Below are 16,060 nucleotides of genomic sequence, written 5' to 3' on the forward strand. Positions count from 1 at the left end.
TTAGAAGTACACAAACAAATGTTTCTTACCAAGAGGAAGGAAGTAGCCACACTGATTGACAAATCAAAATCAGAATATTACAAAGACAAATTCAAACATGCTGACTGTAAGGAAACATTTCTTCTAGTTAACGGTCTCCTTCAGTGTTCACAAAAGTCTCCATTACCACCTCATAATGACGCAAATACCTTAGCAGACGACTTTGTTAACTTTTTCGTCTCTAAAATACAGAGAATCTGTGAATCATTCGACTGTACAGATGATGTACACAAAGATCCTGCACCATTATCAAAATCCAGTTTGTACAATTTAGAACTGGTATCTCAACACGATGTAAAGAAAATCATCATGTCTTCGCCTCCAAAATCCTGCTCCCTCGACGTCATCCCTACCTGGCTGCTACGAGATGAATCTATACTTCACTCTTTACTACCTGTGATCACGTCAATTATGAATTCGTCACTACGTACTGGGCGTTTTCCAAAAGTGATGAAACATGCTATCGTCAAACCCTTACTTAAGAAGAACAATCTGCCACAAAACAGCTTAGGTAATTATCGACCCGTTTCAAACATCAACTTCCTTAGTAAAGTATTGGAAAAGGTCGTGACTCAACAGCTGGTGAGATATTTGAATTCATATGGTATCCATGATCCTCTACAGTCAGCATATAAACATGGTCATGGTGTAGAAACTGCCTTGATTAAAGTTAAAGCTGACATAGAACACGCGCTCGATCAAGGTGATGGCGTGCTATTAGTGCTCTTGGACCTGTCTGCAGCGTTCGATACAATCAACCACACAAGGCTCATATCTCGCCGTCATGACATAGGAATTAGAGGAGCGGCACTAGAATGGTTTCAATCATATCTGAGCGGTCGTACACAATCAGTAGTTATTGATGATGTCCTTTCTGATGCTGTTTCTCTTAACACAGGTGTCCCACAAGGCTCAGTGTTAGGACCGATACTTTTTCTCATATACATCTTGCCGCTTGCTGATATTATTAATAAACATAACATTTTTCGGCATGGTTATGCTGACGACACACAATTGTACACCAGATTCTCACTCAAAGATGAACATGGACTGCAGCATGCCACAACCAAAGTTGAACATTGTATATCAGATGTGAGAAATTGGCTAAACAAAAATGAACTGAAGATAAACGACGGCAAGACAGAATTCCTCGTTATCACAGCGCCAAAACACAAGGAGCGAATTCTGCGTAAGAACCCACAGATCCACGTCGGTAATGAGCTGATCTACCCATCACCTTTTGTTCGTAACCTAGGCGCACATTTCGACTGTACTATGTCTATGGTTCCACATGTGAACAACACCGTAAAGAATGTTTACTATCAACTCACGTTTAGATTTTAACAACGGTTTATTACTTAGGTTGCCAGATAAAACTCTCACGTATACAGGTTTCACAGAACAGTGCTGCCAGACTGCTCACTAACACTAAGAAACGAGAACATATCACCCCTTGTCTATACAATCTTCACTGGCTCCCAGTGCAGCAGAGAATAAAATTTAAAATTCTCTGTCTAATTCATAAGGCAGTATTCTCAAATGATTCACCAGCCTATTTGAAGTCTCTAGTCACCATCAATATTCCTTCTAGAAATCTACGATCAGCTAGTGATACTACCAGACTGTCTGTTGACAGAGTTAGAAATTCCTATGGATATAGACTCCTTTCAACCACTGGTGCCACTTTGTGGAATAATCTGCCCTTGACCATGAAAAACCATAGTCATGGTAGATTTAAAAAAGATCTAAAAACAATACTGTTCAATGAATATTACAATTAATGTTTATGCATGTTGATTTGTGATCAGATTTTGTCTCCATAGAGTCTTTATTTTATTTTAAAGAACACCAGTAAGTCCTTTATTTTAATATATATTGTCAGTTTTTAGAATCCTTTTATTACTTTTTTTTTAAACTGTTGTAAGGCGCATAGAAACGTATTGTGAATTTGCGCGGATAAATGAATAAATTATTATTATTATTATTATTATTATTATTATTATTATTATGTAAATATATTGTAATTGATGTAGATATACATGTATGTATATTCTCATAGTCATTTAGTGTTGTCTGCCCTCTTTATATTTTTGTCATGAATTTATTTATTTATTTATTTATTTATTTATCTATTTATAGATTTTATTTATAGTGTCTAAAGAGACGGACTAGATCAGCAACTAGCTATTTTCCGATCTCCTTTTACCTACTTCAAGATGTGTAATATTTTCTTTTCTCTGTAAATGCACAAAATTATCGAAAGCATACATTCGCTTGGCACATACTTTTGCAAAGTAAAAGGTAAACGACTGCTCCTGAGGTTTGAATATTCAAAAAAGGAGAGAGAGAGAGAGAGAGAGAGAGAGAGAGAGAGAGAGAGAGAGAGAGAGAGAGAGAGAGAGAGAGAGAGAGAGAGAGAGAGAGAGAGAGAGAGAGAGAGAGAGAGAGAGAGAGAGAGAGAGAGAGAGAGAGAGACAGGCAGACAGACAGACAGACAGACAGACAGACAGACAGCGAGCCTAGACAGACAGACAGACAGACAGACAGACAGACAGATGAATTAGGCATACACAAATACTTTCGCATGGCTGTCACCCATCCCATCATTGAATATAGGTTTTAGAAGGTATCGCGGCAAAGCCGAGAGAAATATTTTAATTTACTCGGTAAACGACCGCTCCTGGTTTAATAGAATAAATAAAAAGTGGGGATTCTTTGGAGCAAACAGCATTCAGCTTAATTTTAAAGTCCAATAACTTTTATCTTGTGGGAACTTTGCCAAAGCATTATTTCTTGCTTTCTCACAATTCATTAAATGTTGATTTGAAAGACAGCCTGATTCTGGTATGACGATACTGTACTTTAGGCATGTATACAGGCTGTCTTTTTAAAGTCAGTATTGAACAGTTAAAGGAAATATATGGCTTTGGCAAAGTTACACAACATAAGAGTTATTGAGTCTTTGGCAAAGGTTGCCATTGGTGTGAAGCAGTATCTTCTGCAAAGCTTTCAATACTAAGACTTTCCAAAGGTTGGTAACTTGAAGATTCAACAAATTTTGCTCTGCAAGATCTTCGACCCAGCTTAGCAGTCCACAACTTCGGCAAAGACTAGGAGTCAAATGATTCGACATAGTTAAAAATATTGGCACACTGAATACTTGAAGCTTTGAAACCCAACCTTCATATGTCCAACAAGCTTCCAACAAAGGTCAAAGGTCATGCACAATCGCGTGTCCTCTAAATGTTTAACTTGCACTAGCCCAGGATCACGGATATTTTTTTTTCATCAAAGTAAAATTAAAGATATTTTTACTAAAAATTGGTCAGTTATTTATAAAAAGTGGTCGGTATTATCTGTAGGTAGTGTAGTGACAAGTTTAAATCTTGAGTGTAAGCTTGGTTTTGAATCTGTCAACATGTTAAAACTACACTAGCTTGTAACTGGAATATAGTTTTTCTCCCAATAATATTATCAGTGGTCGATTTTATCCAAAAGTATCACAGTAACAAGTTTAAATCAATATTTAGATGAAGACCCAAACTTCAGTTTGATTTAATTTATCTTGCATACCTCTTATGGGGGTTCCCCTAGAAGCTTTTGAAGTTTTTTTTTTATAACCAATTTGTTGAATCTTATTGTTGGTTTAACGAATGAGTGGCCTCTGGGGAGAGGGAGCTGAAGGGGTTCCCCCCTGGCAGATCTGGAGTTTTTTTTGTTTCTATTTAGGCAATCTTTAGGTTATTCATAGCCTCTGATGAGGTAATATTCCCAAGCTTCGAAAAGCTAAAGTAATATATAACTTAAAATTAAATAAGTTTTCCATGTTGTAAAAGTGGGCCTGTATCATTGGTATAGGGGCATTGATATTGTATGTATAGTAAAGTCACTGGTATGTTAGAGCACTTTAGGAGGTCATACCTAGTGTATTTATAGAAACTTGAATTTGATTTGTAGTGTCCATACATGTAGTGTTCGAAATAGGAAGTATATTACTCCCTTCTGACAAATTCATACTGAAGAGACTAGAACAATTTAGATTAAGTTCTTTTATAATCTATCCAATAGTATGAAGGTTACCATTACAAAACCTTCAAGTTCACTTTTGCCCCAAAGTGCAAGATAAGTTAAGCACTGATTGTGAAACAGCCAAACATTTACATGGCATGTTCTGTAACAAGTGTGGTAGCTAGGTAATACATGTATATGTATAATTTTATATATATAGTTATGTTTGAACCCTTACATGAAGTAATATTTAAAAAAAATTATGAAAGTAACAGAGACAAGAACAAATATATTTATGTACCACAGGCAACAAAAGTGACTGGTCCCTGACATGTGTTTGAAAATGTTTTGTCATGATCTGACAAGTGTCCTGGTTGGAGAGGTACTAGCAGGTAGAACAGTACACTCGAACTTGTGCATCATTTCCCTGCCAAGACATTTTTTTTCTAGCAGCAGTGGTCCATCTTTTTTTTACATCACTCACTCAGATCCGGATTTTTTTTCAAGCAACTCCATTTGGCATCTCCCCCCTCCGAAAGCTTCCAAGCCCCCCCCCCCAGGATATCAAATGGTCCACCCCTTATTTTATAGAGTGGCAGCTGTCATTCCACTGGTTTTACAGTGAAGTGGGTGTCATTCAAGTAACTGAATGCAGAAAAGGGTGTCATCCCACAGTTTACCCACTGTAAATGCTGTCACTCGTTTTCTGTCATTCGGGTTGTCATTCGTTTTAGAGTCACCCCATAAAAGGTTGTCATTCCACTGTTTACATACTGGAAATGCTGTCATTCCAATTTCAAAACGTTGAAAATGCTGTCATTCCACTTATGCTATAGAGTGGCGGCTGTCATTCCACTGGTTTTACAGTGCAGAGGGTGTCATCAATCAAGTAACTGAATGCAGAAAAGGTTGTCATTCCACTGTTTACATACTGGAAATGCTGTCATTCCAGTTTCAAAACGTTGAAAATTCTGTCATTCCACTTATTTTATAGAGTGGTGGCTGTTATTCCACTTGTTTAACAGTGCAGTGGGTGTCATTCAACTAACTGAACGCAGAAAAGGATGTCATTCCACTGTTTACACACTCTAAATGCTGTCATTCGTTTTAGGGTCACCCCCCTTTAAGAGTGATCGGTGGTATCATCACATAATTGTAATCTGTATGACTGTTTGTTAGTTATCAGACAACCAACACACTTTTTTTTTATTGTCTGAGTTCACATCAACTTCATTTCTAGTCCTGATTGCTGACGGAGTAAATAGGAATCGATCCCACTTTTCCAGTATAGCATTTGCAGCCTGGGACTTCTGAGCTGAGGCCCATGGATCGTCATCCTCCTGAGCTGCAGATACATATGTATCTGGTCGTACAGATGGTACAGATCCCACAGAGTGGTGAAAGAGCGCGCCACCATGCGACAAGTGTTGTTTTTATGAAAGGTACCAACAATATGTAAATAATATGTAAATTAGTTACTAGCTAGCAACAGGGAAACAACATGGCGGCCATTAGGCGGAATTCCACAACACAACGATTTAGTCACTGCTACATGTGATATTGGTGTGTGAATACATTTATATATTACAACGAAAGCATCAAGGTAACATTAGTTGTAATATTTTTTCCCAGAAAATAACCGTTGTACTTTTTCAAACAATGTTTTTTTTATCTTTTGTGATACACGACCGTTTCAACCGACCACATTGGGTTTACTACTATACTGGGTTAGGCTAGGCTCGAGCCGTTCGGGTTCGAATTTTCGAATTTGCGTTCTAAAATTCTGACTAATTGATAGATGCATTATTTACTCTGTAAAGGCTATGTGGGGTTTGTGTATGAAACAATTTATTTATCAGGTGACACGTGTTGTGACAAACTTGAAATTCCAGGAGAAACATAATACGTGTGTAAGTTGTAACGTATGACCACATGACAGTAAGTAACTTAAGTTTAAAATTGTAGCGTTTGTTGTGATTTTGAGGGTTTTTTCTTCTGTTTTTGTGGTTTTGTCTTTCCAACGTTTAACTTGAAGCAAACACTACAATTCCTGTAACGTTAACGCAAATAGACGGAAGTGATTCAGGTCTGAATCGCAAATTTGGGTGGATTTTTCTGCTAAATTACGCCTTACACGTACAAAATCCAATTTTTCCTAATTCCAACATTAATTACGGAGCCTTCAAGACCCAAGAAATGTTCAGAGGTACCCCAATCCATCAAAGTCGGCAAAAGTAGCAATGCACGCAGCATTTTGAAACGGGTAGCACGCTGACATCTCGTCACGTTTTCAGGGTGACCTTGTCTATTTGCGAATTGCGTAGCGTTTGCTTCCAGTTAAACATCGGAACGTAAAAAGCACAAAAATAGAAGAAAAAAACCTCAAAATCACAACAAACACTACAATCATTGAAGCTAGGTTACCGTCTATGTAACGTTTGTAGTTTGCCAAAGTTCTAATAATAATATGTTGGTAAGAATCACAGATCAGCAGCTAAGACAGTGATTGAGCCCAAATGCACACATTGTCAAATGTTTGTAACGTCTATTTCGTGTACAAAAAGTCTATACTAAATAATGTAAAACATTTGAGGAGGTCAATAATACAGGTCATCTCTTTATTCTAACACTAAAAATTTCTAGTATAGTAAAATTAGAATGTTGAAATCTGTGCCAACCTATGGAAACTGTTCAGAAATAACATCAGTAGAAACACACAATTTTTTTTTCTTCTCGAAATCATAATGGCAGCTTGGTTTTTTACATTGTTGTAATAAACTTGAAGTAAGATAATCCAGAAATTGTAAACAAAATTGAAGTTGCTGTACGTTATGTTTCACCTTTATATTAGGTTGTAATCAATATCAGAAATGGAGGTAGATGAACGTCTTCGCTGGTTGGAATCTCGCATTACATCAAGTCTTCGACCAAGAAATGACGACTTGAAAGCACTCTTTGCCAATGATGATAATAGGTAAGACAGCAGTTTTAATAGTGAAATGTAAGTAATTCAGGTCTTGCTATTAAACTAAGGTGTTTAGTTTGAATTTGAAGTTATTGAAGGAATTTAGGCAGATATGAGGGTGTTCATACTTCATTAAATCATGCCGTTTTATTTTTGTAAACTGTAACATATTGAAATAAAGTCTATAAAATCATAATTCACTGATGGGTACATATAGTGTAATCCACTCTTCATTTTCACTGTAGTCCATAAAAAGCACCACTTTTTTTGTTCATGATCCTAATAACATTTCAAAAAGTTCCAATGGTGAGAGGGGAATATCCCCCTGGTCCTTGCCCCCACTTGAGTCAAAATTTAACAAAAAAAGTATATTTCATCCATTATATTAATCACAGATGTATAAAGTTTTGGGGTGAGTGGGCCATTATGTCAGTTGTTCTCTTCATAATTTGTGAATTGTGTTTTTTCGACTTTTATGTAAAAAACTGAAATATTATTTTGTAATAATTTTTTTTCTTTAATTGTACTGGGAACACCCTGTCTACCTTAAGGCATGTTTGAGGTAGCCCTAGTTTCAACAAGCTGATAATTAAAGATAGATAGATAGATAGATAGATAGATATATGGATATACTAGTAGATAGACAGCTAGCTCAATAGATAGATAGACAGACGGACGGACGGACGGACGGACAGATAGATAGTTATATACAAACATAGACCCTACACGAATAGTGTAGGGTAGGGTAGGGGCTAAGATACAAAATAAAAGTTCAAGTGTGACATGTAGGAGATTTGTGAATGGGTGAAAAGAGTACCTTGACAATGCAGATATAATTACCCTGTAATCAAGGTGTAAACAAGAGAGGAAAAAGATTGGAACAAACTGAATTGTGATTGTTTATGTATCTTGACAGACATGCCTTTTTAGAATTTTGTAACAATGAAGATGTGAGACGTTTATTTGTATTTACCAAACCACCAAAGAGTGGTCTGTGTGCCTCTTTGAATCCTCCACAACATGTCAGAAGTAAAGCTGTGTTCTTCCTGAAGACAAACCAAGCTTCTAAACTGACCAAAGATAATATTAGAGAAGATGTTGTCTATTCGGATTCTTCTACTGCTTCATTACACCAGTTGGATTTACTTGCCAAAGAGGTAAGTAGAATTTAGAAAGATGAAAAATAACACAAGTTATATACATTAATTCAACTACATACAATTGTAGTTGGATTGACTTGCCAAAGAGGTAAGTAGAATTTAGAAAGATGAAAAATAACACAAGTTATATACATTAATTCAACTACATACAATTGTAGTTGGATTTACTTGCCAAAGAAGTTACCCGGTAGTAACTAGTAGAAAGATTACAAGTAAATATATTGTATTCAACTACACAAGTCAGCTTTATTTGCATGAAGTATTCTCTGGGAATTTACAAATGTATGTAGGGTATTGTCTAGATGCTGGTGTCGGGTAGTGTCACTGTCAAAGAAATGTGTAGGGTCCTGTCATGACATTTGTATAGGGTAGTGACAGGACTCTGGTGTAGGGTACTGTCAGAGAAATGTGTAGGGTCCTGTCATGACATTTGTATAGGGTAGTGACAGGACTCTGGTGTAGGGTACTGTCAGAGAAATGTGTAGGGTCATGTCATGACATTTGTATAGGGTAGTGATAGGACTCTGGTGTAGGGTACTGTCAGAGAAATATGTAGGGTCATGTCATGACATTTGTAGAGGTGTAGTGACAGGACTCTGGTGTAGGGTACTGTCAGAGAAATGTGTAGGGTCATGTCATGACATTTGTATAGGGTAGTGACAGGACTCTGGTGTAGGGTACTGTCAGAGAAATATGTAGGGTCATGTCGTGACATTTGTATAGGGTAGTGACAGGACTCTGGTGTAGGGTACTGTCAAAGAAATGTGTAGGGTCATGTCATGACATTTGTATAGGGTAGTGACAGGACTCTGGTGTAGGGTACTGTCAGAGAAATGTGTAGGGTCCTGTCATGACATTTGTATAGGGTAGTGACAGGACTCTGGTGTAGGGTACTGTCAGAGAAATGTGTAGGGTCCTGTCATGACATTTGTATAGGGTAGTGATAGGACTCTGGTGTAGGGTACTGTCAGAGAAATATGTAGGGTCATGTCATGACATTTGTAGAGGTGTAGTGACAGGACTCTGGTGTAGGGTACTGTCAGAGAAATGTGTAGGGTCATGTCGTGACATTTGTATAGGGTAGTGACAGGACTCTGGTGTAGGGTACTGTCAGAGAAATATGTAGGGTCATGTCGTGACATTTGTATAGGGTAGTGACAGGACTCTGGTGTAGGGTACTGTCAAAGAAATGTGTAGGGTCATGTCATGACATTTGTATAGGGTAGTGACAGGACTCTGGTGTAGGGTACTGTCAGAGAAATGTGTAGGGTCATGTCATGACATTTGTATAGGGTAGTGACAGGACTCTGGTGTAGGGTACTGTCAAAGAAATGTGTAGGGTCATGTCATGACATTTGTAGAGGTGTAGTGACAGGACTCTGGTGTAGGGTACTGTCAGAGAAATGTGTAGGGTCATGTCATGACATTTGTATAGGGTAGTGATAGGACTCTGGTGTAGGGTACTGTCAGAGAAATGTGTAGGGTCATGTCATGACATTTGTATAGGGTAGTGACAGGACTCTGGTGTAGGGTACTGTCAGAGAAATATGTAGGGTCATGTCATGACATTTGTATAGGGTAGTGATAGGACTCTGGTGTAGGGTACTGTCAGAGAAATGTGTAGGGTCATGTCATGACATTTGTAGAGGTGTAGTGACAGGACTCTGGTGTAGGGTACTGTCAGAGAAATGTGTAGGGTCATGTCATGACATTTGTATAGGGTAGTGACAGGACTCTGGTGTAGGGTACTGTCAGAGAAATGTGTAGGGTCATGTCATGACATTTGTAGAGGTGTAGTGACAGGACTCTGGTGTAGGGTACTGTCAGAGAAATGTGTAGGGTCATGTCATGACATTTGTATAGGGTAGTGACAGGACTCTGGTGTAGGGTACTGTCAGAGAAATGTGTAGGGTCATGTCATGACATTTGTATAGGGTAGTGACAGGACTCTGGTGTAGGGTACTGTCAGAGAAATGTGTAGGGTCATGTCATGACATTTGTAGAGGTGTAGTGACAGGACTCTGGTGTAGGGTACTGTCAGAGAAATGTGTAGGGTCATGTCATGACATTTGTATAGGGTAGTGACAGGACTCTGGTGTAGGGTACTGTCAGAGAAATGTGTAGGGTCATGTCATGACATTTGTATAGGGTAGTGACAGGACTCTGGTGTAGGGTACTGTCAGAGAAATATGTAGGGTCATGTCATGACATTTGTATAGGGTAGTGACAGGACTCTGGTGTAGGGTACTGTCAGAGAAATGTGTAGGGTCATGTCATGACATTTGTAGAGGTGTAGTGACAGGACTCTGGTGTAGGGTACTGTCAGAGAAATATGTAGGGTCATGTCATGACATTTGTATAGGGTAGTGACAGGACTCTGGTGTAGGGTACTGTCAGAGAAATGTGTAGGGTCATGTCATGACATTTGTATAGGGTAGTGACAGGACTCTGGTGTAGGGTACTGTCAAAGAAATGTGTAGGGTCATGTCATGACATTTGTATAGGGTAGTGACAGGACTCTGGTGTAGGGTACTGTCAGAGAAATGTGTAGGGTCATGTCATGACATTTGTATAGGGTAGTGACAGGACTCTGGTGTAGGGTACTGTCAGAGAAATGTGTAGGGTCATGTCATGACATTTGTATAGGGTAGTGACAGGACTCTGGTGTAGGGTACTGTCAGAGAAATGTGTAGGGTCATGTCATGGCATTTGTATAGGGTAGTGACAGGACTCTGGTGTAGGGTACTGTCAGAGAAATGTGTAGGGTCATGTCATGACATTTGTATAGGGTAGTGACAGGACTCTGGTGTAGGGTACTGTCAGAGAAATGTGTAGGGTCATGTCATGACATTTGTATAGGTGTAGTGACAGGACTCTGGTGTAGGGTACTGTCAGAGAAATGTGTAGGGTCATGTCATGACATTTGTATAGGGTAGTGACAGGACTCTGGTGTAGGGTATCATCAGGGAATTTGTGTAAAATGATACTATCAGGATGTTTATACATGGTACTGTCAAGGTGTTGATATACATGATATCAGGATGTTTATACAGGGTACTGTCAAGGTGTTGATATACATGATATCAGGATGTTTATACAGGGTACTGTCAAGGTGTTGAAATACATGATATCAGGATGTTTATACATGGTACTGTCAAGGTGTTGATATACATGGTGTAGAGTATTTTGGTAAGAAATACTTAGTTATATACTCTGTCAAACCCTTATTAAGTACAGTGTAGTGTAATATTGTCATATCTCATACCATACATACATATATTATGTTTTTATAACTAATGCACCAATTATAAGTATACCTGAATTAATTTGACATTGAAATCTTATCATGTTGTGTTTTTACATTGTAGGTTTATTTACCATTGCTTTGTACTGATGGAGCACAGACATATGGAGGTGTTAGTGCTGACAAATTGATGGACGTCCTTCACAGACTTATGGGTACATTAGAAGTCACACATGGACACATGGAGGTAATCTACATTATTTTCTCTCTGTTGCTAAGTCTACTTCTTTGCTTTTCAAGTGTTTGTATGAGATATTGATGCTACAAATAAGTTAGTCTGTGAACATGTGCATACAACACTGTATATCAGTAGAGTTGTGAATAGAACACTGTATATCAGTAGAGTTGTGAATACAACACTGTATATCAGTAGAGTTGTGAATAGAACACTGTATATCAGTGGAGTTGTGGATACAACACTATATATCAGTGGAGTTGTGAATAGAACACTATATATCAGTAGAGTTGTGAATACAACACTGTATATCAGTAGAGTTATGAATACAACACTATATATCAGTGGAGTTGTGAATAGAACACTGTATATCAGTAGAGTTGTGAATAGAACACTGTATATCAGTAGAGTTATGAATACAACACTGTATATCAGTAGAGTTGTGAATAGAACACTGTATATCAGTAGAGTTGTGAATACAACACTGTATATCAGTAGAGTTGGGAATACAATACTGTATATCAGTAGAGTTGTGAATACAACACTGTATATCAGTGGAGTTGTGAATACAACACTGTATATCAGTAGAGTTGTGAATACAACACTGTATATCAGTAGAGTTGTGAATACAACACTGTATATCAGTAGAGTTGTGAATACAACACTGTATATCAGTAGAGTTGTGAATACAACACTGTATATCAGTAGAGTTGTGAATACAACACTGTATATCAGTAGAGTTGTGAATACAACACTATATATCAGTAGAGTTGTGAATACATTGTTTATTAGTAGAGTTGTGAATACAACACTGTATATCAGTAGAGTTGTGGATACAATACTGTATATCAGTAGAGTTGTGAATACAACACTGTATATCAGTAGAGTTGTGAATACAACACTGTATATCAGTAGAGTTGTGAATACAACACTGTATATCAGTGGAGTTGTGAATAGAACACTGTATATCAGTAGAGTTGTGAATAGAACACTGTATATCAGTAGAGTTGTGGATACAACACTGTATATCAGTAGAGTTGTGAATACAACACTGTATATCAGTAGAGTTGTGAATACAACACTGTATATCAGTAGAGTTGTGAATACAACACTGTATATCAGTAGAGTTGTGAATACAACACTATATATCAGTAGAGTTGTGAATACATTGTTTATTAGTAGAGTTGTGAATACAACACTGTATATCAGTAGAGTTGTGGATACAATACTGTATATCAGTAGAGTTGTGAATAGAACACTGTATATCAGTAGAGTTGTGAATACAACACTGTATATCAGTAGAGTTGTGAATACAACACTGTATATCAGTGGAGTTGTGAATAGAACACTGTATATCAGTAGAGTTGTGAATACAACACTGTATATCAGTAGAATTATGAATACAACACTGTATATCAGTGGAGTTGTGAATAGAACACTGTATATCAGTAGAGTTGTGAATACAACACTGTATATCAGTAGAGTTGTGAATACAACACTGTATATCAGTAGAGTTGTGAATAGAACACTGTATATCAGTGGAGTTGTGAATAGAACACTGTATATCAGTAGAGTTGTGAATACAACACTGTATATCAGTAGAGTTGTGAATACAACACTGTATATCAGTAGAGTTGTGAATACAACACTATATATCAGTAGAGTTGTGAATACATTGTTTATTAGTAGAGTTGTGAATACAACACTGTATATCAGTAGAGTTGTGGATACAATACTGTATATCAGTAGAGTTGTGAATAGAACACTGTATATCAGTAGAGTTGTGAATACAACACTGTATATCAGTAGAGTTGTGAATACAACACTGTATATCAGTGGAGTTGTGAATAGAACACTGTATATCAGTAGAGTTGTGAATACAACACTGTATATCAGTAGAGTTATGAATACAACACTGTATATCAGTGGAGTTGTGAATAGAACACTGTATATCAGTAGAGTTGTGAATACAACACTGTATATCAGTAGAGTTGTGAATACAACACTGTATATCAGTAGAGTTGTGAATAGAACACTGTATATCAGTGGAGTTGTGAATAGAACACTGTATATCAGTAGAGTTGTGAATACAACACTGTATATCAGTAGAGTTGTGAATACAACACTGTATATCAGTAGAGTTGTGAATACAACACTGTATATCAGTGGAGTTGTGAATAGAACACTGTATATCAGTGGAGTTGTGAATAGAACACTGTATATCAGTAGAGTTGTGAATACAATACTGTATATCAGTAGAGTTGTGAATACAACACTGTATATCAGTAGAGTTGTGAATGCAACACTGTATATCAGTGGAGTTGTGAATAGAACACTGTATATCAGTAGAGTTGTGAATACAACACTGTATATCAGTAGAGTTGTGAATACAACACTGTATATCAGTGGAGTTGTGAATAGAACACTGTATATCAGTGGAGTTGTGAATAGAACACTGTATATCAGTAGAGTTGTGAATACAACACTATATATCAGTAGAGTTGTGAATACATTGTTTATTAGTAGAGTTGTGAATACAACACTGTATATCAGTAGAGTTGTGAATAGAACACTGTATATCAGTAGAGTTGTGAATAGAACACTGTATATCAGTAGAGTTGTGAATACAACACTATATCAGTAGAGTTGTGAATACAACACTGTATATCAGTAGAGTTGTGAATACAACACTGTATATCAGTGGAGTTGTGAATAGAACACTGTATATCAGTAGAGTTGTGAATACAACACTATATCAGTAGAGTTGTGAATACAATACTGTATATCAGTAGAGTTGTGAATACAACACTGTATATCAGTAGAGTTGTGAATACAACACTGTATATCAGTAGAGTTGTGAATACAACACTGTATATCAGTAGAGTTGTGAATACAATACTGTATATCAGTAGAGTTGTGAATACAACACTGTATATCAGTAGAGTTGTGAATGCAACACTGTATATCAGTGGAGTTGTGAATAGAACACTGTATATCAGTAGAGTTGTGAATACAACACTGTATATCAGTAGAGTTGTGAATAGAACACTGTATATCAGTAGAGTTGTGAATAGAACACTATATATCAGTGGAGTTGTGAATACAACACTGTATATCAGTAGAGTTGTGAATAGAACACTGTATATCAGTAGAGTTGTGAATACAACACTATATATCAGTGGAGTTGTGAATACAACACTGTATATCAGTAGAGTTGTGAATACAACACTGTATATCAGTAGAGTTGTGAATGCAACACTGTATATCAGTAGAGTTGTGAATAGAACACTGTATATCAGTAGAGTTGTGAATACAACACTGTATATCAGTAGAGTTGTGAATAGAACACTGTATATCAGTAGAGTTGTGAATACAACACTGTATATCAGTAGAGTTGTGAATACAACACTGTATATCAGTGGAGTTGTGAATACAACACTGTATATCAGTAGAGTTGTGAATACAACACTGTATATCAGTGGAGTTGTGAATAGAACACTGTATATCAGTAGAGTTGTGAATACAACACTGTATATCAGTAGAGTTGTGGATACAATACTGTATATCAGTAGAGTTGTGAATACAACACTGTATATCAGTAGAGTTGTGAATAGAACACTGTATATCAGTAGAGTTGTGGATACAACACTGTATATCAGTAGAGTTGTGAATACAACACTGTATATCAGTAGAGTTGTGAATACAACACTGTATATCAGTAGAGTTATGAATACAACACTGTATATCAGTAGAGTTATGAATACAACACTGTATATCAGTAGAGTTGTGAATAGAACACTGTATATCAGTGGAGTTGTGAATACAACACTGTATATCAGTAGAGTTGTGAATACAACACTGTATATCAGTAGAGTTGTGGATACAATACTGTATATCAGTAGAGTTATGAATACAACACTGTATATCAGTGGAGTTGTGAATAGAACACTGTATATCAGTGGAGTTGTGAATACAACACTGTATATCAGTAGAGTTGTGAATACAACACTGTATATCAGTAGAGTTGTGAATACAACACTGTATATCAGTAGAGTTGTGGATACAACACTGTATATCAGTAGAGTTGTGAATACAACACTGTATATCAGTAGAGTTGTGAATAGAACATTGTATATCAGTAGAGTTGTGAATACAACACTGTATATCAGTAGAGTTGTGAATAGAACACTGTATATCAGTAGAGTTGTGAATAGAACACTGTATATCAGTAGAGTTGTGAATAGAACACTGTATATCAGTAGAGTTGTGAATAGAACACTGTATATCAGTGGAGTTGTGAATAGAACACTGTATATCAGTAGAGTTGTGAATACAATACTGTATATCAGTAGAGTTGTGAATACAACACTGTATATCAGTAGAGTTGTGAATAGAACACTGTATATCAG

At 36.9% G+C, this 16,060-nt stretch overlaps 1 protein-coding gene across 1 annotated transcript in view; it reads left to right on the forward strand.

The window, feature by feature from the left end:
* Positions 1-5,537: 5,537 nt before the first annotated feature.
* The window catches only part of LOC144444417 (uncharacterized), a 237,286-nt gene continuing 226,763 nt past the window's right edge, over positions 5,538-16,060 (forward strand). The window contains exons 1-4 of the mRNA XM_078133829.1: positions 5,538-5,650; positions 6,899-7,021; positions 7,929-8,169; positions 11,541-11,663. Of these exons, the coding sequence (XP_077989955.1) occupies positions 6,918-7,021; positions 7,929-8,169; positions 11,541-11,663 (468 nt within the window). The 5' untranslated portion in view covers positions 5,538-5,650; positions 6,899-6,917. The remainder of the gene's footprint in view (positions 5,651-6,898; positions 7,022-7,928; positions 8,170-11,540; positions 11,664-16,060) is intronic.

This window comes from Glandiceps talaboti, chromosome 13 (genome assembly GCF_964340395.1).
Source record: "Glandiceps talaboti chromosome 13, keGlaTala1.1, whole genome shotgun sequence".
Classification (NCBI taxonomy): Eukaryota; Metazoa; Hemichordata; class Enteropneusta; family Spengelidae; genus Glandiceps; species Glandiceps talaboti.